Source organism: Onychomys torridus, chromosome 8 (genome assembly GCF_903995425.1).
Source record: "Onychomys torridus chromosome 8, mOncTor1.1, whole genome shotgun sequence".
NCBI lineage: Eukaryota > Metazoa > Chordata > Mammalia > Rodentia > Cricetidae > Onychomys > Onychomys torridus.
The window spans coordinates 3,733,158-3,759,902 of record NC_050450.1 but is presented as its reverse complement, the minus strand read 5'-3'; the positions used below and the strand labels follow the sequence as shown (position 1 = coordinate 3,759,902).

General features: G+C 38.5%; 1 protein-coding gene across 3 annotated transcripts in view; it reads left to right on the top strand.

Moving 5' to 3' along the window:
• Fgd4 (FYVE, RhoGEF and PH domain containing 4) overlaps window positions 1-26,745 on the top strand; it is a 213,395-nt gene that overhangs the window by 43,859 nt on the left and 142,791 nt on the right. The window contains exon 1 of one of the 3 annotated variants that reach the window (XM_036195884.1): window positions 26,075-26,205. The exons of the other annotated variants lie outside the window; for them this stretch is intronic. Coding sequence (XP_036051777.1) covers window positions 26,190-26,205 — 16 coding nt within the window. The 5' untranslated portion in view covers window positions 26,075-26,189. Of the gene's footprint in view, window positions 1-26,074; window positions 26,206-26,745 lie in introns of those variants that run through there. 3 annotated transcript variants of the gene reach the window in all.

Below are 26,745 nucleotides of genomic sequence, written 5' to 3'. Positions count from 1 at the left end.
ACTCCAGGAAGCCAACATCTGCTTATATCTGGGAGGCATTTAAGTCAGTTAAGGTGGAAGAACTGCCCCAAGTGTTTGTGGCACCATTCCATGGGGAGGTCTCCAAAAGGAACAAAAAGGCAAAAAGTAGCTGAGCGTGGCCTTCACCTCTGCTTCCTGATGCAGATGCAGCATGGCAGCTGCCCTCACCACTGTCCCCCTCTGCCCCATCCCCCTCTCCACCATGGGGACTTCACTGTGAAACTGGGACACGACAATCCCCCTCTTTGAGGTGTTTGTCACAACAGTGAGAAAAGTGACCAAGAGAGAAGAGAGTCCCGAGGGGCTAGCATGAGTGAGAGAAGGGACAGGCGCCATTTCCACAACCACAGAGGGTTCTTCTGCTTGTTACACATCTAGAAGAGAGTCAGTAGGTGAGGAGATGGAAGAGTCTGCAGTTCTCAGGCTTTGTCTCAAAGCAATAGGTTTGGGAATCGTGAGTGCATTTATTCATAATGATTTTTTAAAGCTTGAAATGGTCAGTAATCTTAACCATTATACTATAATTCTCTCGCATAAAATTTTCCTTGATAATCCCATCTTTTTTAAAAAATTCAAATAAGGAGGGGGATATAAGAGCAGATAATGGGGGCAATATGATCAAATGTGTTATACATGAAGTTGAAAGAATAAATACACTTAAAACATACATAAACTTTTTATGAGGGTATTGAAGCTTTACTAAATGACGACTTCTTTTGCTTGGGATCTTTGGTGTGGATCTATGTATCTTTTGACATCTTGTATTCCTTTGAACAATTTCTTATAGACAGTAAGTGTTTACATTGTTTTTGCCGGAATAGTTCATCTACATTTCTTGACAATATTTTTGCCATGTTTCTACCCTTTTCATAGTCATTATAAACCAAGTCTTACTGAAATTCTGATGGATTTTACTTTTCAAAAGGTATTAATAATTGTTTTTTTTCCTGAAACTAAACTTCTGATACTTTGAACAACACCCTGCTTGATTATTTTTTTACAGGGATAAGTTTATTACAGCCACGAGTAGTGCTTATATTTTTTTCCTTTTAATATTTGTACACTTTTTTTTTCCCCGTTTTTCTGAGACAGGGTTTCTCTGTGTAGCTTTGGTACCTTTCCTGGAACTCACTCTGTAGCCCAGGCTGGCCTCGAACTCACAGAGATCCTCCTGCCTCTGCCTCCCGAATGCTGGGATTAAAGGAGTATGCCACCACTGCCCAGTTTATAATATTTCTTTTTTAATGCCAAGAAAAGAAATGGAATTTCTGGTATAGAATGGTGATAAAGGAGACAGTTAACCCAGTGTTGTACAGTGTATGGGCTTCATTTTCTTCTTAGGCTTACCCTAATTTTTCTTTTTACCTTGTCCTTTTAAAAATTTACTTCTTAGCCAGCCGTGGTGGCAAACACCTTTAATCCCAGCACTCGGGAGGCAGAGTCAGGTGAATCTCTGTGAGTTTGAGGCCAGCCTGGTCTACAGAGTGAGATCCAGGGCAGGCACCAAAACTACACAGAGGAACTCTGTATAAAAAAAAAAAAAGGTTACTTCTTATGCTATTTTGAGTGCCTATGGGCATGAATTATCCCAATATGTGTTTTTGGTGTGGTATGTTTGATTTTTCAGCCATTATGATCTTCCCAGGATTATTCTCACTTGTTAGTGAAACACACACACACACACACACACACACACACACACACACACACACACACACACTTTCCTGCTGAGTCAGCGTTTAATCTTCATGACTGCAGAAATAAACTAAAGCCACCCAGAGCAAAACAGAGACATTGCTAACTTAGCATGAATAAGACTACGTATATTTACCAAGTAAAGTCTCCACTGCCTTTCCTCCCATTCAATAAAGAACAAAAAGTAAAGTGTGATTTCCTTCTAAAACAATTTACTTTGAAAACGACTTTATTTCCAAAATAAGATATATTTAAATATATTTGTTTTAAAAATCCTTAAAAATATAAAATCAGTTTTCAGTTCTGAGGGGGGTTAGATCAGAAAATGACTTGCTGATATAACTTAGTTTTCTATAATGTTTTATCTTGATTTTACAAGTGAGCTTTAAAGTTTTTTGTTTGTGCAGTTACGTTTCTGTGACCTTTCTTCCTGGATGAGCAGCACAGCCTATCTGAGACATCAGGACTTTGTCCTGGCAAGGGTCAGTTTGCAGAGAGCTTAGCTGGTCTGTGCTGCCTGGTTTAAATAGCCAGACACCTGCTGAGCAAGCCCTGTGAGTGGTTGTGCATGCTTCCTTACTTATGCTTTGCAGAGCTGGAATACAAAGACCATGACTGTTACCCAATAAGCCTGAGTCACATACTTCTACCAATCGCCTTAGGAGAGCTGGTTACCATGGAATCCACCATCTGTTCACTCCCCGCTGCCGGAATGTGATTATCCTTGCTGGGCTGGGAACGTGGCGTTAGCAAGGGAGTCTGTAGTGTGAGATTATCTGCGGTGCACTGGGCTATTGGGAGACTCCATTTGGCTTACTGGAAGAACAAATGAGGGGAGTTGTGCTCCAGCCATTTGTGACTTGTAACCACAAGGAATAAATCAGCTTTTCTAGGGTAAGTAACCTGGTACTGCATATCCACTTTGTACTGCATTTGGTGTGAATATCATCTCTCTGTGGTCAAGGAAAGGAAGCCCTAAGCTCTTTGGTAAACCCCCCCCCCCAAAAAAAAAAAGAAAGCTTACACCTTGTCTTTTATTGATTTTAGACAGCCTGTAATGTTTAAAATGTATTTCCTGCTTGTGAAAGTGTACTGTGATCCTTGAATGTAGCAAATACAGTCATCTTGTAATGGCTTCTACAGTGTTCTCACTGTATTACACCGTGGCCACAGTGGGTTCAATGTCTGTTCTTATTTGAGAAATGACTCCCATCAGTGGCATTTGTAGATTATGCTCAAATTAAGGTTTATAGTGGACCACATGTTGACGTGTGTCTGTGCAGGTTTCAAGGGCCGGAGCATGTGGAAACAATGTGACAGCAATGTAGCGACAGATGAGGTTCCCCGATAAGGGAGGGGGAACCAAGGCTGGCTTCTCAAGAGCTTCCTTTGTTACTGTTATTTCCTTTTGTCCACAGCTACTTAGACTGTATATTACATATTGTCAGCTGCAGAAGGAAATTTTAGTCTTAACAAATGAATGACTTGCATTTTTCCTTGTGGCTCTGAGGTTGGTAGCTCAAACAAGGGACTACTATGTCCTTTGTAAAGCAGCATTGTATCTCCTTCCCCCAGACTGCCCTAAAACATAAAAGTGTGAAACAAAAACAGCTGTATGCTCTGGAGACTTCTTCTGTGTCAGTGTTCCTGTCCTGGTAACCGCAGCGCTAGCACCCTGAATTTAGCTGGTCTGCCATTTTATCTTCTTGCATGTGCAGTTCAATCAGACTTGAACCATGCTGTCCTTTTGAGTGTTCATACTAGTGAGCCAGTGGCTACCTAGAGAGCTAGAAATAGTCACTGGTCACAGGCACTATGATTTTTTTATTTTTAAGCAGTATGAAATTAGTTAACCTGATATTAGTCAGGGACTCATGTTTGTATTTCATTAATAGTTTTCAGACTTAACTGTTTTTGTAGATTCCTGGTATTAACTATAATTGACTTTAGTATTCTGCACTTATATTAATTTTTTAAATATGCAAATTAATCTAGGTACATACTATCTTTTAGAAACATCTCTCAACAATACTAGATATGTGTACCTGAAAACTTCCTTAATAACTATACAATGTTTTCAGCTAATTTGTGTTACTCAGAAAAAAATTAATCAAAATCAATAAATAATTGAAGGTGTATGAAGTCAAGTCGTGTATTTATGGTACTATTGTTGCTTTAATTGCCCTGTATCTTAGAAACCTGAAATGGTATTGGAGTGCAACATGCTTATCATGTGCCTTGGCTCTAGTTACTCAGACCACTAAGTGGGCAGTACAGATCTGTACTTCACCAGTTTGGCCATTTGTGGTGTACTACTGTTTTCCAGTTACCAATTTCAGTTAGCAAGGTGGATGTCTGTCATGGTGTTGTAGGCTTTGGCAAGTACACTTGAAAGCATGTTTCTTAAGATCTTGTTTGTTCAGGTTTCTAGCATAACAAACAATAAACCTTATTTGATAAAGTGTGATCAAAATCTTTTAGAAGAAATTCACATTGAAAGGGAAAAAGGCTTGATGTAAACAGTCTCAGTGCCCAGCTGTCTTACCTACCAAAGCATAAAACTCTCATGGAAGTCCAAGGCAGACATGTACTAGTGGAAAAAAGGATGTCTCCTCTCTAAGGATTAAATGAGCATTCACTCACCTATGACTTTAGAATGGGATTTTCATTTTGTCTTATGTGAATAACAACATGATGAATATTTTCCTTTTCTGAAATTAAAAAGTATTTTTGTCTGGATGCATTTAAGATATATTACTTTGAAAGAATAAAAGGTTCAAAGTCTTTGTTATATCAACACTGATACATTTGGCCGCTCTTGAGGGTGATCCCAACTGAGGAGAGCAGAGCCAGTCCACACAGAGCACTGGTTGTCCCGGTCCAGACACTCAAAGTCCAGGGTGCAGAGCCAGGTGCTGCTCCTCACTTCATGTGGGTTTAGACCTTGTAAGATGTCTGCTTCTGTTCATGGTGTAGCCAGATTGATACCCAGCCCTGGTGCTGGCCTCTTTCATGAAGATTGAGAATGCATGGATTCTTGGTCTGCTGAGAGCACTGGTTTTGATTGCCCCCATCTTTCTCGGGGGGCTGCTAGATTTCAGTGTGTTTTGAGCCTTTTGCTAACTCTCTCAATGCTAAGATCTTTTCAGGTCTTCAGTGAAATTTAGGAACCATGTGTGTTTTATGTTGATAAATATGTAAAATGAACTGTTCAGTGTTGTTTCTTATAAAAGTATTAAATAGAAAACTAAATAAAGTTCTAAGAGTGATTCAGATCATTCATTGTCAAGGCAGACAGCAAATCATTCCACTGTGAGTTCACATTAGGTCGGTCATATGTTTTTTAAATATTATTTGACACATAATGCTGAAATGCTGCCTGACCTAACATAGTCTGGTAAATAGGTCATAGAGCTAATACTAGTGGTTAATTTTGAATAACTTTCTTCCTGTTTTTTAAAAATTTTATTCTAACTTCTGAATTAAATCCTTCTGTCTCTTTAGAGTGTAGATTGTTTTCAAGTACACTATTTGAAGCCCCTGTGACCTGCTTTGTCCTTGAGCTAGGATGATGGAGTAAAAATAGGGATTTCAATTAGAAAATCTGTATCCTGTCATTGCTAGCAAATACTGCTCTGCTCAGAAACACTTGGAGCTGCCTGCCTGTTAGCTTTTGTTTATTTTGTTTTAGTACACATACTGCAAATTGTTCTTTTCTCCTCTCCCACAATTCTGTATTGTCATAATTTCAAATAATACTTAGAATGAAATAATTGTTTACATCAGCAAAATTTTGTGTTGTGTTAGATGCAAAGCCTGTAACACATACATCTGAAAAGTGTAAAATCATGTAGAAGCTGCATTTGGGAAGGGGCTTTTCAGTTTGCCTTAGATTCCAGTCCTGGCTGTCTGGGTGTCCTCCTATGTCTCATGGAGACTCCTGAGCTGCTTTGCTATGCAAAGGCAAGGTTCCCTTAATGTTGCAAGGAGTCAGGCTCTTTGGGCCACACAGAGCAGCTTTATGGACGGCAGCAATTTTCTTTTTCTCCCTCAGTTCAGGTCATTTACCTTCTAAAGGTGTGGTGGAGTCTTATTCTTAGAAGAGTTTAGTCTGGTACGAGTAGCCACACTGTAGTGCTTTGCTCTTTTGTAACCACGTGTCCTTCCTTTCCCTCCTCTGTCTCAGCCTTTTCTGATTTTATTTATTTATTTATTTGTTTGTTTGTTTGTTTGTTTGTGTTTAGACTCAGATTAATGAAACAGCCTAGTATATTCACATAGATAGGCTAATTTGTAGTATTTTTAAAATCCCTATTATATATCTATATTTACACATTTCTGCAAAGATCCTAATAGAAACAGAATCATCTAGTTTTTATCCCCAGTTTAGAGAAGAATTTCAGTCCTATGAAGACAAAACAGTTATCCCAGGTCACAAAAGCTGTGAAATTCTCATATTGGTTATGGTAGTTTAAATGCAAAGGCAAGAGCAAGATCTACTGACTTTACTCCCATGATGAGGAGCAAACACAGGGGGAGGTCTCTAAAATCCCACTGGTGGAATTTTCAGTGAGTATTGAGAGCATAGGTCTAACATAATTTTCTCAACCATCAAATTCACAAGAAACATAGGTTTCTTATTATAAATGCTTGACTTTTAAAAACACCTGTCAAACCAAGTGGATGTCTGGGTACTCAGTTTGTATGTTGTTTCCCTCTGGCTGTCTGTACATGGAAGTTGATGACAACTAGAATCCTGCTGGGAGACTCTGAGGTAGATGGAATGGTGTGGGGTAAACACTAATGAGAGACAGTCCAAAGGAAAGGGGTAGTCTTTGTGGTACACATCTGTCACCAAGATACCTGTTCCTGTTGTGGCTTAGTGGGCCTCTTCTTTGGACGTCACAGCCTGGGTGGCTTATGTAATTTCCACTTCCTCTGTTCCTTCACCAACTACATGTCCACCTTTCCTAGGACCCCCCTTCATACTTATCAAGACATTCTTTCTTTGAAGATGTTACTGTCATTAGTGTTAACTTTTCATTTCTTCATAAAATAGTTATTGAACATTGACTTTGTGCTAGGTGCTATGATATGGTGCTAGCGTGCAAGGCCACTGGTGAAATTTTCATGAAAGTGGGATAAGTCATAATAAAAGTTTTAAAAAAATTGAACTTTTAAGCAGTGTCCATTTTCTTAAGACAGAGAAGTATTGAGGGGTTGGGAGCAGTAGGCTTTAGATTAGGTAATCAGGAATTGTTTTATATTTTAAAAGTCTCATTTAAATGGGATACATCATAAAACAATCACATGTGATCCAGTTCCGTGGGAGTGTTGTCTTCACTTTATGGGGGAGAAGATGGAGGGTGCAATCAATAGGATTATACAAAAATCTTGTCAAAAGGCTAGTGAGAAAATGGCTGAGTGGGTAAAGATGCTTGCTGCCAAGCCCAAGACCTAAGTTCCATCCCTGGGATATTCACCTGATAGGAGAAGGGGACCGGCTTCCTCTGGTTTTTCTTTTATCTGCATGCATGCCCTTCCTCCCAAACACAAATTTAAAAAAAAAGTTTTTGGCCTCTTATGCTCGGAATGGGCACTACAGATACATACATTTTCTTTCATAACTTAATGCTATGTATGTGCTGTTTTTAAACTAAGATGTTAATAGACACAGACATAACTTGAGAAGACATTTCAGAACAGTGGGGATGAACAGTCAGCATTTAAAAGTCTAGCACAAAGCTAGACATGGTGGCTCACACTTGTAATACCAACACTCAGAAGGCTAAGGCAGGAGGATTGCTGTGAGTTGGTCATGTCTTATTCTTGGTATAAATATGTATTTTATATATATTTAAAGTCAACACACAAAGTGAAATGTCCTTGAGAAAGTCTTAGGAAGGCATAGCTGTGGAAATTAATCTTGTCAGCATGGTGAGGGTAGATCCTTCCCCACATGAGCTAAAATGATTATTTTTCTTGAGTTAAGGAGTGTGTGCTGAGGGCTCATCTTTGGAGTCACAATGACCAGAAATCAAGGCAGCTTTGTAATCTCTCTCTCCTCCCTGCACTGCGTGGCACTCAGACCACACCACAGGGCACAGTGTGAAAGTGCTGCACCTCTGAGCATGCTCTCACACATGCTACCTCCTCTCTCTGTGAAGCATATATAGTTCCATTTGAGTAACCTTAAAATTGAGCAGAAGGGAGTTTGTCATCATTGCCTAGGACATTGACTTTGCTTCTTTACAACTTCTTATAGATTTTAAATTGTTAATAATGGTTTTACAGAAATGTAATGATCAATATAAAAGTTAAAGGTAAATTAAAATGTGATAGAAAAGACAAGCCTGTTTCAGTTACAACAGACTATTTTATGTTTACATTAGAGAGTATACAGCAGTAACAACTTTAAGGATAAACTTCCTAATAATAGTGCTGTTTTTAAAGCAGGGTGATTTGTTCAACAACAACTTTATTATTACCAGTTGTACTCAGATAAAAATTGCACAAATGTTGGTAAAAGGCATTACAGAGGGGACCCAAACAGTGAATGTGGAACTGAATGACTGTAAAGACCTTCACTGTCCCAATGCTGTGTTAGGGAAATAGCTCGTACTCTGCTGAGATTAAGGAGCTTGAATGTTCAAGGGAGATCATGTGAGACAAACCATGGAACTCTTACAGGAGGAAGTCCAATATGCAAACATCTTCAGAATGTGGGGTGAAGCAGCAGGCAGTGCTGAGACCTATGGAGAAGGCAGATAATGTATTCTGGGGGAAAATTGTAGGGTGCTAAGCTGTGCTTTTACATTCTGTGGTTGTCTTATTTTCTCTTTGTTGCTATGACCAAAGCAGTTTAAGGGAGAAAGGGCTTATTTTGGCTTCAGAGAGAGGGAACCCATCACGGAGAGCATGAAGGCAGCTTGGCAGCCAGGAGGCATTGGGGAAATGGGAAGTAGGACAAGCTGTGAAAGTTGAAAGCTGTCCCCTAGTGTCATACTTCCTCCAGCAAAGATGGCCACCGGCCTGGGCCATGCGTTCAAACACATGAGCCCTATGGGTGCTTTCATATTTAAACCACAGGAGTTAAAATATGATAGTAATGCATTGACAAGCTGTACTGTAAAATCAGCCTGCTTGTTTAACCTTCAGACATTACATTACCCTATACAACCAAAGATCTATAATGTGGGAAAAGGTGTGTGCCCCAGCATAGTCAGCGCTAATGTGAGGTTGCACAAAACATTCTTTCTCTTCACTTGGAAATAACCAAACTCCATGAAGAGTCAGCTGACCTCAGCATCAGACTGTTTTCTATAAAGCTGACTTTTCTCCTTTACATAACTGAAGAGCATGGTATTTATATAAAACTTCTAGTATTGAGCAGATCAGATGGAATCTCTCCACATCAAAGTTAGATGGCTATTACTGTGATAGAGAAGTAAAGGCAGTCTTGCCCTCAATAATCTCACTTTAGTAACTGGAACGTATTAACACAAGGCTCTTCAATAACCATGCAGTGGAGTGGGAAGGTGCTGTGGCCACACAAAGAGAAAGAAGGCTTCATGTCCTGTGCAAGAGCAGGACAGTGTCACTTTTGAGACAGCTGTACAGTGACTCTTGAGAGTAATATGAGATTTGCCAGGTGGTTAAAGACTAATATCAGAGGATCATACATAAAAAGTCAAAAACTATAAAAGGAATATTCATTCCTTTTAAAGCTGGTGGCAAATGGGCTCTTTTACCCCATTGGTGGAAGATCATGTGTGTGGAGGTCAGAGGACAACTTCAGGAGTCAGTTCTTATCTTCCACCATGTGGGCTCCAGGGCTTGAACTTGGGTCTTCAGGCTAGGGAGCAAGCACTTTCACTGCTGGCCAGCAAAGCTCTTAATTGAGATAATTGCAATAACAATCTTCACCCACAAGGGCTAATAGTTACTTCAGTGCGTTATTGATTTTATTTTTTAGTTAAAAAAACAAGACTTATTTTATTTTTAGTTATGGGTATAAATGTATGTCTGTGTATGGTTATGTGTGTCTGAGTGTCCACAGAGGCCAGGAAAAGGTGCGGATTCTGTAGAGATGGAGTTATCAGCAGTTTTGAGGTACTTGATGTAGAACTCATATCAGGTCCTCTGCGAGGACAGAAAGCTATCTTAACCAGCTCCTTATTTTTCACTTTTATTTAGTAAGTTTTGTAAGTGGGGATTGAACTCATAGCCTCGAGCATGATAGGGTTATGTTCTGCCACTGAGCTACACCCGCTGACCCTGCTGAGAAACCTCACCTTACTATATAGCTTACTGTTGATCACAAGTCAGTGTATTCATATAAATAACTAAATTGCCCAAAGCAGAACTGAAACTATTCCCAGAAGCCAATAAAAAAAAAATAGCATTAGTAAGCAGAAAAAAATACCTAAAAATTCTCTGAAAAGATGGAATTCAGCTGCAAACTGGAACTAATTTCCCCCTTGAAGCTGGTTAATATGATTACCATGCCTACTTTACCCTTTAGTACCATGATCCTGTGAACACCACCCTGGTTCATGATTTTATGCTGACATTGATAAGGGTCATTAATACTGAATATAAATTCTTACATTGATATTTAATAAACTGCAAGGGATAAAAGTTAGAATATGGCACTTTTAGACAAACTTTGTTTTTGTGTGTGTTTGTCTTTCTGTGTGGCCCTAGCCATCCTGGAACTTGCTATGTAGACCAGACTGGCCTCATACTCAAAGATATGCCTGTCTTTGTCTCCTGGGTGATGGGAAAGACAAACTTTTATTTAAAATAGAATTAAATTTGCTGTAGTAGAATAAAAACACTTTTTCTAAATGCAAACACATCAGGCAGTTCTAGTCAGAGTACACCTTATTTTTAAATAAATGCTTCTGGTCTGTGAGTGTTCCATGAGCCCACCTCATTGCTCAGATGAAGAGTATATGTTGATGTGACTGGGTTCTTGTTTTAAAGTCATAACTTTATCTGATAAATACATCTATGACATAGCATTGTGAATACTGTTGAATAATACAATACAAATTATGAAAATGACCATAATTTCACTGGGCAATATCAGATTGAGCATGTTCTTTATGAGTACTCAAAAAGTTCCCAGATTCTTAGAAAAACTTACTTATTAATACATTTTCAAATCAAATACTTGTGTACTTCCTGTATGCTTTAAACTGTTCTTTTCTTGAGGAAAGAATATAGTTATCAAACCTAAATTTGACTGGGTATGGTAACAAAATATATAGTTATACTTAATTCAGAGGCTAAGAAAGGGTCAGCCTGAACAACATAAATTATGTCTTAAAAATGTTGTTGTTGTTAGTCTGACGGGTTCATTGTCTTACTATCTTTATGAAGATAGCTTTTTCTTTAAAAGAACTTGATTAAGGTGTCAGAGGAAAGCGACTTGCAGTTTTCTGATATTTTTCAGTTGCTGCTTCAATTTACATTCCTAGGGAGGACTTAGCTTGGCAGTCTCTTTAGCAAAGTGTTGGGTTATATCATTTATGATCATTTATTTGAATTCTAGGCTTCGAAAAAATCTTATTTTAATTTATGTCTTTAGTCTGAGATCATTTTTTATTCAGATACTTCTTTACCAGATAATCTTACTTCATTTTTATTTATTTATTATTTTTGGTGCTGGGATCAAACCTGGAGCCCATGCATAACTAGCTCTACTACTGCTCTACATGCCCAGCCCTGTTCTGGTACTTTTAGATAAGGATTTATAAACTAATGAAATCGTTTTAATTTTTTTTCAGTGTGGTGATTATATCCCAGGATCAAATTATAGTGTTAGACTTTCTGCAATCTAGACTGATCTAGAGAATATGATTAAAATTTTGGAAGCCTGCAGCTTGAAATCATCTGGTTTCTCAGTACTTTTGTAGGCAAAATGAGGCTGATCTGGATCATAATTTTAGCATTGGTGCTATAATGTGTTTAAGTTCTGTCTTTGTTTGCTTGCTGTTGCTGTGATAACCACCATGATCCAAAGTAAGTTGGCAAGGAAAGGGTTTATTTCAACCTGCATTTCCAGATAAAGTCAACACTCAGGGAAGCCAGGGCAAGAACTCAAGGCAGGAACTGAAGCAGAGACTACGGAAGAATGCTGCTTACTGGCTTTAGCCTTCTGGCTTGCTCATCTTGTTTTCTTAGAGCTTAGGAATGATGCTCTCAACAGTGGGCTGGGCCCGCCTTAATCAATTATTATTCAAGACAGTTCCTCACAGGCATGTCCACAGGAAACCTAGTGGAGGCAGTTCCACTACTGAGGTTATTTCTTCCCTGGAGAATCCAGTTTGTGTCAGGTTGACAGTAAAAACTAATCAGTATAAGTCATATGTATGATTTATTTAAGTCTTAGGGATAATTTGAATGTTGAAAATGAAATGTGTAAGATCCTTGAGAACTATTTAGGAACCCAAGTGTGATTAATATGTCTTCTTGACATCATCTTCTTCAGAGTATTGAGTGTTGTGTGTAGACAGACTGCTGGGGACAGGAAGCAGGTGACAAAATGAAATGTTTTTCATAAGGACTTAAAAAAAGACTCACCACTTTCCCCTGATGCCCAAACGCGCTGGACCTTGAACTCACTATGTAAACTTGCCCTCTAACTCACAGAAATCCTCCTGTCTCTGCCTACTGAGTGCTGGCATGCAGGCCTGAGCCACTACACTTAGCAGTGTTCCTAATTCCTAGAGGTTCTCTGGCACCTTCATTCTGTCTCAGCTACATCTTGTATATCTGATCCTAGGGATGTACAGTACGTATCTGGGAATTCTGGCAGAAGTATAGGTGGTGAACATGCAAGCTCACTGTGCCCTTCATGCCTGCCATTTTACAATCTGCCAGTTATGTTGACTGATACTATCATTGTCTCAGACAGTGGAATTCTTGTAGTACTTGGTACTACTTGACCGTAAACACCACAGGCTCCACAGTGGGCATAGTACTTGAACAAGTGCTGTACAAAAGGTCTGCGTGTTCTCATTTGATACTGCCCCATGCAGTGTGTAGAAGCTTTCCTGGTAGACTACAGTCTTTCCCTTGAGGTCGACGCTGTCTTTGCATGAGAAAGTACTTTCAGTCTAGAGTGTTGGTAAAATGTACTAGAGAAAAGATTTTTAAATGATTGCCTGGAAAGATCTCTATTAGATTAGGTGTTAATGTGTATTGTTTATTTCTTTTCAAAAATTGACTTCTGTCTATATAGCCTTATTGCAATAAGATTCTTTTAATTTTGTATAAATCATTGAAGTGGTTTTAGTAGACTGTACACCAAGCTTTAAAATGGTAAATAAAGCAACCCCTTGTAATCTGAAATACAGACAGCAATTTGCTAGAATTTTAAAGAAACCTTTGTATAGTTGGCAGATGGGTTTATGGATCTATAGCTTGGGTTAGAAAGTGTAGCAGTGGACCCTCAACCAGAGTCAGTACCATGGATGGAAAGAAACTCTTTCAGACTGCTATATTCTGAACTATGTAAGCAAGATTTTTAAAACAACAGGAGCATGTTTATTCATGTTTTAGCCTTTATTTCATCCTAAGTTGTTTTCTTTTAGATTTATTTATTTTATGTTTATAAGTGTTTTTCCCAGCATGAATATATGTGCACTGTATGAACGCTTGGTTCCTGTAGAGGTTAGAAGAGGGTGCCAAATCTACACAAACTGGAGTTACAGAGGGCTGTGAGTCACCATATAGGTGCTGAGACCCGAACCCAGATTCTTTGGAAGAGCAGCCAGTGCTCTTAACCATTGGGCAATCTCTCTAGCACCTATCTTGGGTTTTATTTTTATTTTCTAACATGCATATTAGCTCATTGATACGTTAGATATTTATGTTAAATTTTATACTCAAAGGGATATTCCATTAAGAAGTTTGGAGGGCCAGGTGGTGGTGGCTCACACCTTTAATCCCAGCATTTGGCATGCATAGACAGGCAGATCTCTGTGAGTTCAAGGCCAGACTGGTCTGCAGAATGAGTTCCAGGACAGGCTCCAAAAGCTACACAAAGAAACCCTGTCTCAAAAAAACAAAACAAAACAAAGTTTGGAGGACACTGTTCTAGACAACCTTCCTGGATCCTCTGTGCACCTGTAATAGAAAGGACTCTAACCAAACTTGTCAATCACCATTTCCTAAGCAGCTTTCCTTTTTGCTATTCACTAGAAATGGTTTAATAAAATTATATGCAGTATTTGCAGAAGGTGCATATTGACCCTAATAATGAATGGGCATTCACCATATTCTCTGAAGCTGTGGGGAAAAAGTACTAAAGAACATCACAAGGACATTCAGTAATATACTTTCAAAAAATATGTTGAAAGTAATCCACAAGGGCCAGGACACCTAGTTATGTTTGAACCCTTATGACTCAAGACTGATAGAAGGTATGGCTGAAGGAACTGTGAACCTAGGAAAGAAATGAACAGGGGCCAAAGTATGAGCCACATATACTGTGTTGAGTTCCAGTGATTCGACAGCCATATTAGAAAGATTTTGAATTTAATTTTCAAATTCATTTTAAAAAGTTCCATTTTGCTGCTGTTAACTCTAAATTTCTAGTGTTCTAAACCTGAGTCTTGGGGCTAGAGAGAGGACTCAGTGGTTGAGAGAATTTGCTGCTGTTTTGTAGGGTTCAGATGTGGTTCTCAGCACCCACATAGCTGCTCACGACTGTTCCAGTTCCAGCGGATCTCACACTCTCCTCTGGCTCCATGGATGCCAGGCACACTTATGGCTCACATGAATGCATGCAGGCAATCACTTATACATACTGGAAAAAAACAACTTTAAACCTTCATCTTAGCCACTTGTATACTATCCCATGTTGAGGACAGCAATGAGTTGTATTTCAGTAGCAGTGAACTTGCTTACTTATATGAGACTGTTCTGATTTTAATCAATGATTATTGTGCAATCAAAAATGTTGCATGTCAGTACTGTATGAGTTGTATAATCCTAAGCATACTACCAGCTATGGAAAACAAACCTTTATTTCAGCATTGCTGTTTTGGGTAGAAATATCTCTATCTATCTATCTATCTATCTATCTATCTATCTATCTATCTATCTATCTATATCTATCTATCTATCTATCTATATATATATATATATAGAGAGAGAGAGAGAGAGAGAGAGAAATTGATAGGATAATAATAAGGAAATTTCAGGTATTTTTATAATTTATCCTGTAGCCATCTATTCAATGAGCCTCAGTTGAGAGAAACGTGCTGTGGTGTGTTGTTCAAAGTTGGCTTCTTTTTTATCCTTGACATATTTCCCCTACAGAGATGGTAACTTGGAAAATGTTATCTAGATGTTTACTGAATGTGGTTTTACTAATTTTCTTCCTTTGGAAATTTATTTCTGTACCATAATACTGATATGTCAAGAGAAACTATAATTAACAATATCATTATATATCAGAAGGCATGGAGAAATAAGTTTGCTAACTGGTTACATTTTGGATTTTTTTTTTTCATATTCTTACTGAAGCCTCTAAGAATTTTGTAGCATGAGCCACTGAGGTGGATTAGCAGGGAAAAGCACTTTCAAACAAGCCCTAGGACCTAAGATCTGTCTCTGGGACTCATATGATGGAAAAAGACAATCAGCACACAGACACACAGACACAGACACACAGACACAGACACAGACACACAGACACAGACACAGACACACACACACACACACACACACACACACACACACACACACACACACACACACACACACACACACACACACACACACACACACACACACACACACACACAGACACAGACACACAGACACACACAGACACACACAGACACACACACACACACACACACAGACACACACACACACACACACAGACACACACACACACAGACACACACACACACACACACACACACACACACACACACACTAAATAAATGTAAAAGTGTTTTTGGTGACCTTAGTGGCTGCTGTTAACCCAGCTGGCTGTACTTGAGGCTCCTGGGGAAGAGAGAGAATATTTAGGAAAAATTTGGAGCAATTTTGGCCAATAAAACCTAGAGAAATGAAAGCCTTCTTGTTCCTGTCCCAAATTAGTACAATTGGTGGTAATTTACCCTTTGCTTCACCTGTCAAGGACAAAACCTACATTTTATTTTCTTAAAGCCCTAGAGGAGGCTTTTTTGGGACTGTGTCCTTATTTCAGAGTTGGATTAAAAAATAGGTCCCTGTGGAAATTTCTGCAGATAAACATTTTTTTTTTCCCTTCACAAATCCAAAGTGACTGTTGGGAACATATTTGTGGTAGAGAAGGGCATGAGACAGGAGTGAAAAGGTAAACGGGAGAGAGCCCACAACCTCCTGTAGAGTGGCAGCCTGCACCATGGAGACGTGCAAACCTGATGGAGTCCCTCACTATAAGGCCTAAACTTTCTCTTCTTTTGCTGCCTGATAAAACTCTGCATATCCTCCCAGACACTCCTCAAACTTCAGTGGCGGTCCATTAGCCAGACACTTGGGAACAAAAGCAAGGAGGAGGAGTGAAGGTTTGGAATGGACATCATTGTGGAATGACTGTCTACAGTCCCCACACCTGTGCACTGTCCAAAGAGGGGACAAAACAATCCAACGACTTTTTAGAGAAATAACATGAACAGTGGGACTTTTGATCAGACTAAGCACATAGGACTCAGGAAGCAGGCAGGCTGGCTGGCTAAAGTTGAGAAGCCTAAATAGATGGCCGACTAGATTCTAGTTATAATTTTTTTATTGTGATGACCCTATTTTAAACCTTTCACATTTTAATAATTTTGTTATGATAATACTATAACTTAATAATTTTGTTGTGATGATTCCACTTTAAACCTTTTACTTTACTTTTTTATTGAAAATATTTTTTCATACAGTATATTCTGATCATGATTTTCCTTTTTCATCTCCACTCATCCAACTCCAACTCCACACCTTCTTTCTCTCTCTTTAGAAACCAGATAAGTCAATAAAAGAACTAACAAACCAGAATAAAACAAAGCAAACAGACAGAAAAGAGAAAAAACAAAAACAAAATGCATGAGAAACGCATATACATATAGACAGAAAGAGAGAGAGACACACACACACAGAGAAAGAGAGAGAATGAGAGAGGAGAGGTACAAAATCAGAAGCCATAATAAATAAACAAAAGCATTATAAGATAAACATCTCCAAAAATAGCATTGAGTTCAGTTTTTGCGTTGACTGTCTACTGCTGGGTATGGGACCTCCCTTAAGTATATACAAAACAAGACTTTTTCTTTGTAAGCAGTTGTCAATGGGCATAGGTTCTGGGTAAGATGGCAGCTGTGTCCACTTCCTCATTCAGCATTGGGACTCCTTTTGGGTTGGATCTGTGAGTGCTGCCAGACTGAGTTCCTATGTGTGTCAGTCCTGCTGTGTCTGAAAGATAGTTACCTTGATTTCTCCCAGTCTCTCTGGCTCTCATAATCTTTCAGCCATGAAGGGAGGGATTTAATAGAGACATCCCATGTAGGATTGAGTGTTCCAAGGTCTTTTACTCTCTGCACGTGTATACTTGTGGGTCTCTGTGTTAGTTCCCATCTATTGCAGGAGGAATCTTCTCTGATGATGGCTGAGGAGGCACTTACCTATGGGTATAGCAGAATTTTCTGTAGGAGTCATTTTAAAAATTTTTTTTTTCTTTCTTTAGCAGAACAGTAGTTAGTTTTCTCCTAGGCCCATCTCAGCAATAATAGGTGTCATGGAGTGGACCTTAAATCCCATCAGATAGTAGTTGGTTACTGCCACTATTGGCACTAGTATATCATGCAGGCAGGTCACTATTGTAGATTTCAGAGTTTGTAGCTGGGTTGGTGTTTACATTTCTCCTCAGATAGCGTATATCGTACCTTCAAGTATCATGAACAGTAGTCAGTAGGGGTGAAGGCTCTAGGTAGGTACCAGCTTCACTTACCTACATTCAGTGAGTTGTATAGGTGTTGTCTTTAGCAATAGAGCCTGATCATCAGTTTGTGGAGGGCCACCAGTGGTCTTGGCAAGAGCCCGAGTTGTTTGGGGTTTTCCATGGGACCCCTTTGGCCAACAACTCAACTGTAGGTTTCATTTGGTGGGAAAAAGAGATCTAGTTGGAGCTTTGTCTCTTCTCTTATTTTTTTTTTTATTCCATTTAGATTTCTTTCATATATGTATATATTTTAAGAAGCTTCTACTGCAATGGGTTTCCATGTAACTCCTCAAATGCCACCTTAGTGTTAACTATCCTTTCCTGAATTCCCTCCCTTACCCTCTTTCTCATCTCACCTCCATTTAATCCTCCCATTCCATCCCCCTCTTCTTCCCTTAAACTATATATTCTATTTTCCCACCTTAGTACCTGCCACACTAGTCCCTTACACTATACCTAACCTCTGTAGTGCTGTGGATAGTAGTGTGCCTATCAAAGACTTAACAGCTAGCAGCCACATATAAATGAACGCTTAACGTATTTGTCTTTTGGGGTCTGGATTACCACACTCAGAACGATTTTTTCTAGTTCCAACTATTTATTTAGGAATTTCAAGAATTTTTTTAACAGCTGAGTAATACTCCTTTGTGTAAATGTACTACATTTTCTTTATTCGTTCATTCTCTTGGACATCTAGGCTTTTTTCCGATTTCTGGCTATTAAAAATAGAGCACAAATGAGCATGGATAAGCAAATATCTCTGGAGTAGGATGAAGTGACCTTTGGATATATTCCCAAGAGTGGTATAGCTGGTTCTTGAATGAGATCTCTTCCAGCTTCCTGAGGAACTGCCACATTGACTTTCCATAGTGACTGTACAAGCTTGCACACCCACCAGCAGTGAATGTGTGTTCCCCTTACCCCACATCCTCACAAGCATAAGCTGTCATTTGTTTTATTCATGTTGTGACAGTGAATTCAAGACTGTTCCCCACTTTGTCTTCAGTCAGATTCAGTGATTCTGGCCTTTATGTTGAGGTCCTTAATCCATTTGTAATTTTTTTGTGCAGGGTGATGAATATGGATCTGTTGGATTCTTCTACATGCTGTCATTCAGTTTGACCAGCACCATTTGTAAAAGATGCTGTCTTTTTTCCCCCAAGTGTGAATATCTAGCTTCTTTGTCAAAAATCACATCTATAGATATGTGGACTTATGTCTGGGTCTTCAACTAAACTCCAGTGATCAATGTGCTTGTTTTTATATTAATACTACGCTTTTTTTATTACTAGAGCTCTGTAGTACAGTTTGAGGTCTGGGATGGTGACACCTCCAGCAGTTCTTTTATTAGTCAGGAGTATTTTAGCTATTTTGGTTTTCATGTGTGTTTACATATGAAGTTGGAAATTGTTCTTTTAAGAGCTATGAAGAATTGTATTGGTAATTTGATGGGGATTGCATTGAATCTGCAGATTGCTTTTGGTAGGATGGCCATTTTTACTGTATTAATGCTACTGATCCATGTGCAAGGGAGATCTTTCCATCTTCTGATATTTTCTTCAATTTCCATCTCTGGTGTCTTAAATATTTTGATGTACAAGTCTTTCACTTGCTTGGTTAAAATTATCCCTAGATAATATTTTTGTGTGTGCTTCCCTGATTTTGCTCAGTCTGTTGTATACAGGAAAGCTACTGATTTTTGTGTTAATTTTGTGTCCTGCTACTTTGGCAGAGGTGTTTATCAGCTGTAGACATTTCTGATATAATTTTACAGTCATTTACATACAAAATCGTATCTGCAAATGAAGATACTTTGACTTCTCCCCTTCCTTTGTCTTACTGCTCTAGCTAAGACTTAAGGACTATAGTTAATAAGAGCAGTGAAAGTAGACATCCTGTCTTGTTCCTGATTTTAGTGGAAATGGCTTGAGTTTTCTCCCTTTAAAATGATGCTGGCTGTGGGCTTACTGTAAATTGCCTGCAGGGTGTGTGCCTTGTATGTCTAGTCTCTCCAAGCTTTATCAAAAAGGGATGTTGGATTTTGTCTTTTCTCTATCTCATAAGATGATCATGTGGTTTCTGTCGTTGGTCTGTTTATGTTATAATTGACATTTATCAATTTACATGTGCTGAAAGATCCCTATATCTCTAGGAAAAAGCCTACTTGATCATGGTGGATGACCTTTTTGATGTGGTCTTGTATTTGGTTTGCAAGTTTGGAGGTTTTTTTTGTTTTGGGGGGTTTTCCTTCAGAATATTTTTGCATATATCTTAACAAGGGAAATTGGTCTGTAATTTTCTGTCTTTGTTGGATCTTCGTATGGTTTAGGTATCAGGATAACTGGGGACTCATTAAAACAATTGGGCAATATTCCTTCTGCTTCTATTTTGTGGCATAATTAGAGTATTGTTGTTAATTCTTTGAAGGTCTGGTAAAATTGTGAATCCATCTGTCCATGGGCTTTTTTGGTTGGGAAAATTTAATTAGTGCTTCTACTTCAGTAGGGGTTTTGCGCCTTTTTAAATTGTTTATTTGATCTTGTTTTAACTTTAGTATGATGTATATATCAAGAAATTTATGCATTTCTTTTATGTTTTCCAATTTGGTAAAGTACAGATTTTATAGTATGTCCTTATGATTCTTTGGATTTCCTCAGCGTCTGTTTTGATGTCCCTTTTTTGTCTCTAATTTTATTAATTTGGATCTTTGTTTTTTAGAAAATGTGGCCAGGGTTTATTTATCAATTTTATTGATTTTTCTCAACAAACCAGCTCTTTGTCTCATTAATTCTTTGTATTTTTTGTTTGTTATTATTATTTTTTTTAATTTTAGTGATTTCAGCTCTGAGTTAGATTATTTCTAGCCTTCTACTTTTGGGTGTTATTTCTTCTGTTTCTTTTTTTCTTTTTTCTTTAGATCTTTCAGGTGTTCTATTAAGTTGCTAATATGAAGTCTTCCTTAGATTTTAATGTAGGTACTTGGTGCTATGAATTTGCACTTAGAACCACCTTTCATTGTGTCCTGTCGGTTTGGATATATGTTCTGTTTTGTACTGTCTTGACCCATTTTTAATTCAGTAGTGAGTTACTCAGTTTCCATGAGTTTGTATACTCTCTCTTTTCTGTTGTCATTAATATTCATCCTTAATCTGTAGTGGTCAGATAGGATGCAGGAGTTATTTTAATGTTCTTATGTCAATTGAGACTCCCTTTGTGTCCAAGTATGTGGTCAGTTTTGGAGAACTGTTTCCATGAACTGCTGATAAGAAGGTTGGTTTATTTATTTATTTATTTATCTATCTATCTATCTATTTATTTATTTATTTATCTATCTATCTATCTATCTATTTATTTATTTCCCTTCCTTCCTTCCTTCCTTCTTCCTTCCTTTCTTTCGTGAAATGTTCTGTAAATATCTGCTAGGTCCATTTGTTTTATGATGTTATTTAACTCTGTTCATTTTTTTGTCTGGATGACCTGTCCATTGGGCAGAGTTGGGTCATCCACTATCAGTGTGTGAGGGTCAATGTGTGATTTTAGGTGTAGTTGTGTTTCTTTTATAAACTTGGATGTCATAGTGTTTGGTACATAGATGTGCATTATCCTCTTGATGAATTTTTCTTTTGACATGTATATATTGCCCTTCCCTATCTGTTATGATTAGTTTTGGTTTGAACTCTATTTTGTAGATATTAAAATAATACACCTGCTGCTTCTTCCATCCATCCACTTGGAATATTGTTTTTCTATCCTTTTACCCTGAGGTGATGGTAAGGAGTGTTTCTTGGATGCAGCAGGGTGATGGATGGATTCTGTTTCCTAATCCAACCTGTCTTGTCAGTCTGTGTCTTTTTATTGGGGAATTGAGTCCATTATGTTGAGAGTTATCAACTAGCATTCTTTATGGATTCCTGTTATTTTGTTGTTGAGTTATAGCTTTATTTTCCCCCTTGTTGATATTCTGGTCTGGGTTATTTGTTCCTTATTTTTTCTTGAGTGTGGTTAGCCTCTTCAGGTTGAAGCTTTCCTTCTTGTGTTTTCTGTAGAGCAGACTTAATGCTCAAATTTATTTATAGTGGGTTCCCCAGGAAATGCCTGCTGTAGTTGGGGGCTGGGATAAACCAGTGAGGGTTGAGGGGAGGGAAGGTAGGAAAGGAAGATCTACGTGATCATTGGAGATGGGGGTTGAGGAGTGGGGCCTCAGCAGGTGGTCTGCTGCAGAGTTAGGGGTGAAACTGGAGATTGGATTTGGAGAAGGATGGGATAGAAGATCTTCAGTTAGCCTACCTGCCTCCCTGGTCAGTGTGGCTGCTGTTAGCCCACTCATTTCCCTGGCTGGCAGCATGGCTGCAATTTTAACTGAACATACAACCTAAAGAGGCAATAAACTATGTTTTTATTACCCATTTAAAATAAAAGAATAGAGATTCAAGGGTAAGTTCTTTTTAAAGATGTACACAAAAACAATTTAGTACAAAAATAAGCAAATAAAGCGTATTTACCTGACATATGTGTAAATATTTCCAGGCCTCATTTATTAAGGTTCAATGACATGAAAAATAGAGATTATTATATTAATTGAATTTTGCACTTTTTATTTTTAGCCACTGGGAGAATTGCTTTAATACCAAGCTATTTGGTGTCATTATATTGTTATACAAATACTAATAAATACAAAATAGACTGAGTAAAATCATAGCCATTCTGTGGAAATAGGGATTTCTCCCCACTAAACAACATTTGAAAATGAGAATTTTACTTCTCAAGTGAAAATCAAGTCTTTCACTGTTTCCTACTGCCATTTTTATCTGAACAAGGCTAAATACCAACATCCATGTGGTATAATTTTCCTTTATGCCAAGATGTGTTTATTAATAGGTAAATTATTGAAGCTGGTCTTGTCATTATTACATGAAGTTTCCAATTGTATGATGTACTAGTTTATGTTAGGCAGACAACTTTGTTAACTTTTAAAGTTCCTACTCTGTAGAATTTGTGCAGAAATAATCTCTCCACAGTGAGGGATGAAGGGCCAGGTGTCCAACTGCTAAGGCTTCCGAGGAGAATTCTGTGAACAACTGTATTAGTTAGTGTGGATTGTAGGAGTTCTTTAGCTCCTGTTTCTTTAGAAGGATTCATCTTGTGCTGTCATTATTCCAGTGTGCAGAAACAGTTTATGTAAAGAGATAATTAGTTCACATTTTACAATTTGTTCCCATTTTTAAAATCTCAGAAAACATATATAACCAGTGTTCATATCTATTGTTGAAGATGAGAGGGGCCATGAATGTACCAGACATTGAGTTTCTACTGTCAAAAACAATCAGCCTCCTGGTGTTTCGTTTGCTCCTCTTTTTGTTTGCTTTGCAAATTTTATCTTGCTGTTCTTTTTTTTTTTTCCTTTCATTTTTTTTTTTTGTTTGCTCATTTTTGTTGTTGTTGGAAATGGGGTCTTACTATGCAACCCAGATGGCCTGAAACTCATGATTCTCCTGTCTCATCCTCATCACTGAATGTCTTCAAGAATAAATTGCTTTTATTCTGTGATTTTTAAGAAATAAAGAATTTCAAACATTAAGATAACTTTTTATGGTATAATTGTGAATATTGGCCATACACATCACTGTGTAAGCTTCCTTGTCTTTCAGGATGCTGCCATGACTCTCTGTGATCAATCTTCCTATAAGTTTTGCATTTTCAGATGTCATATGGATAATATATACTTTGCCTTTTCATTGCTGCTCTCTAGTGTACATGTGAGTGTTTCTGGTTTGCTCCATGTTCTTGCTGAGTTACACCATCGCACAGCTACAGCACAGAGCAGTGTCTGTCCACTTACAAGTTGAAAACTTGGTGAGTGTTCCTGGTTTTTGGTATTTATGAATAACACCCCAGTTAACGTCCATGCTGTGTAGGTCAGTACTCATTCACTTTAGTGACTACCTAGAAGTTGGTGCTACTAGGTTATAATGTGAATGTGAGTCCATGGTTAACTGGACAAGCAACTTGCATGGCTAGTATTGAAAAGCCTGGAATTTACTTTTATGTTTTTTTATATATGTGCATCGTCTACTTGTGGACATTTGAATTTCCATTTGTTTATTCAGTTAGCTCGATGTGGGAGTTAGAGCCAGGGTCCCGAGCTTTCCAACCCTGCACTCTGCAGGAAGTAAAGGCCCAAGCTGCCATAGTTTGGCTGTCACTTCCCTGAAGACAATATTTTGCTTTTCTGGCTTTTTCTATAAAGGAAAAAGTGAATTCAGTTATTTTTTATCTGTTAAATTAACTTATTGTTTAGTTTTTGTTTTTTGAGACAGGTTTCTCTCTGTAGCCCTGGCTGTCCTGGAATTTGCTCTGTAGACCAGGCTGGCTTGAACTCAGAGATCTTCCAGCCTCTGCCTCCAGAGTGCTGGGACAAAAGGCATGTGCCACTGCCGCTTAGCTTAAATTAACTTCACAAAGCTTGCCATTTTATTGTGTGAATAGCCAAACTTTTTAAACCCCCGTTCTGTTGTCAGTAAAACGGTGATGATGCTTACCATACAGTAAGGGTTCGATGAACTGTCCATGGAGAGAGCTTCAGACAGCACCTGGTATAAAGCAAATATTGGCTATTCACAAAAAAAAGAAAAGCGTGTATTTGGAAAGGAAACCGGGGGCTATAACTTAAATATTGTTGTGGAGGTTTAGGAGGTGTAGATGTTAGGACATCTGGGAGACAGAGAAACATTTGGTTTTACAGTGATGAAACTTGACCAGGCTACGTGGTCTTTGAATCATATGAGCTCGGGGCCAGCCTGGTCTACAAAGCGAGTTCCAGGACAGCCTCCAAAGCTACAGAGAAACCCTGTCTCAAAAAACCAAAAACCAAAAACCAAACAAACAAAAAAATCATATCTAAATGGTTCCCTGTTTCAATACACATGAGTAGAGTCTGCACTAGAAATAAGGACAATTCAGACTTCTCTTTGGCTTCTTTTATTCGTTATAAAAACATACACTTGCAAGCAACACTAAAAGGATGCAGCAGGTTGTATTTATATACCTAGGCGTTGTTTATTATACATACAATATTGAAAAAAGGGGGATCTGAGGAATGTGGGATGGGATGGAGGGAAGAGGAGAAGGAAATGATGTGATTATATTTTAATGAAAAAGAAAATGAATTTAAACATATATTAAAAATTTGCCATCCGCAGAAAATAAAGCTTACTCCTTAAATACAAACAGCCTGTGTGTATGTGTGTGTGTGTGTTGCCAACAGTTGAACCCAGGGCTATAACCTGCTAAACATATGCTGTACCCTCTAGCCACATCTCCACCATGGAAAACATACCTATAAGTAATTATAGCTCATATTAAAATGATTGCTGTGCAGTTCCTGTCAAGCAGGCCCATTTCCTAAGAGTCTCTTGATAATGAGTCTTCATGCTTGATGTTGTGTCCCTGCGGGCTGTGGGGAGGGGACGCAGCTGTGTTCCTGTGGGCTGTTGGGTGGCACCCAGTTGGGTGGACAGCTAAGCACTGAGAGCTTGTAATGACGGAGGCAGTCTGCAGGGAAGAACAGGCCTTGACCAGCACTGACGGGGTTAGTTGGGAGTTAGAACTGTGTGCTGGGTGTGGTGGTGAGCACCTGTAACCCCTGCTCTAGAAAGGCTGCTGATGAAGCTAGCTGAACTTCAAATACGCCTCTGTCTCCAAAGGAAAAAAAAGAAAAGAAATTATGGCCCCACTGCACAACAGTGTGTGTGTGTGTGTGTGTGTGTGTGTGCAAGTATTTACCATTATAAAAGGATCTGTTAATCTGTCATCCCTCTGTGATCTCATAAATACTTTAATTCACACAGGTTTGATTTATTTTATTTACTTGTTTATTTATTTATTTTATTTGCTTGTTTATTTATTTATTTATTTTTATTTGCTTGTTTATTTTATTTGCTTGTTTATTTATTTATTTTTATTTACTTGTTTATTTATTTATTTTTACTTATGTTTTTATTCTCTAAAATCAGTGAGCTGTAGTAAAAAAGAAAGTTACAGTACCAGAATAGACTTGAGGTCACTCACGTTAATTAGTTTCCAGACTGTGAACCTGTGGCACCTTTGTCCAGGGCAGAACAGTATCACCATGTTCATGTAAGTCTCCAGAGGGCGTTGGTAGGTCAGGCACTGGTTTGTTTATAAACAGCCCTGCTCTCAGTTGCATCTGAAGTTTCTGTGCTGCTCCATTGTTTGTTTTACTATAAGAAGTAGTTGCCTCTCCACTCTCATCTGCTCCGTCCCGAGCTGCACAGCAGCAGCCCAGCCTCCTGGGAGGGTTGTCCTTACACAGTGAGGTCTAAGAATGCACCAAAGTCCGCAGTGCACTGGCTGGGACTCTGAGCAGCCAGCCCTGAGCATGAAAGCCCAGAGATTTTAACACACAACAGAGGAAAGCCAAATATTTCCTTACTAAACCAGAGTAGACTCTTTATGTGAACTCATGACCACCAATCAAGGTATGTTGTCACTTCATTTCCTAGTGTACCTTTCATGTTGTTTTTAGAGTGTGGATTACTGTAGAATCCATGTGCCAGGGCCAGAGTTTGGTCTTATTTAAAGTTAAAAATAAGCCTCACATTGTTTTTCACCTTCAGGATTAAAATAACTGTTCCTCGCAGTCTTTTTAAGGAAGCTTTCTCTCTCTTAACAAAATACAATTTGTTTGGTTAATAAAAAACAGACGCCAACTAAAAATCGTGTTGTTCATCTCACGAGAGAAGGAATGTAAAGGAGGAGCTAGTTCCTCCTTTTCTTCCGCCTCTGGTGTGACCAAGGTAAGGAATGTTTGCTCTCAATAGCAGGGCGTCAGTGTTGCCCTGTGAACAACCCGAATTCCTGTAGTCTCAGTCTCATTTCTGTAAGGGATTTGGGGGATTTGCATAGTCCTTGGTTATGTGTGTCAGATAATACTGCAGAGACAGGTTTGGCATTGTTTTAAAGAAAAATTGTTAATGGTGGCATTAAGTCACTGTGCTTTCCTTAAATATTCTAGAGAC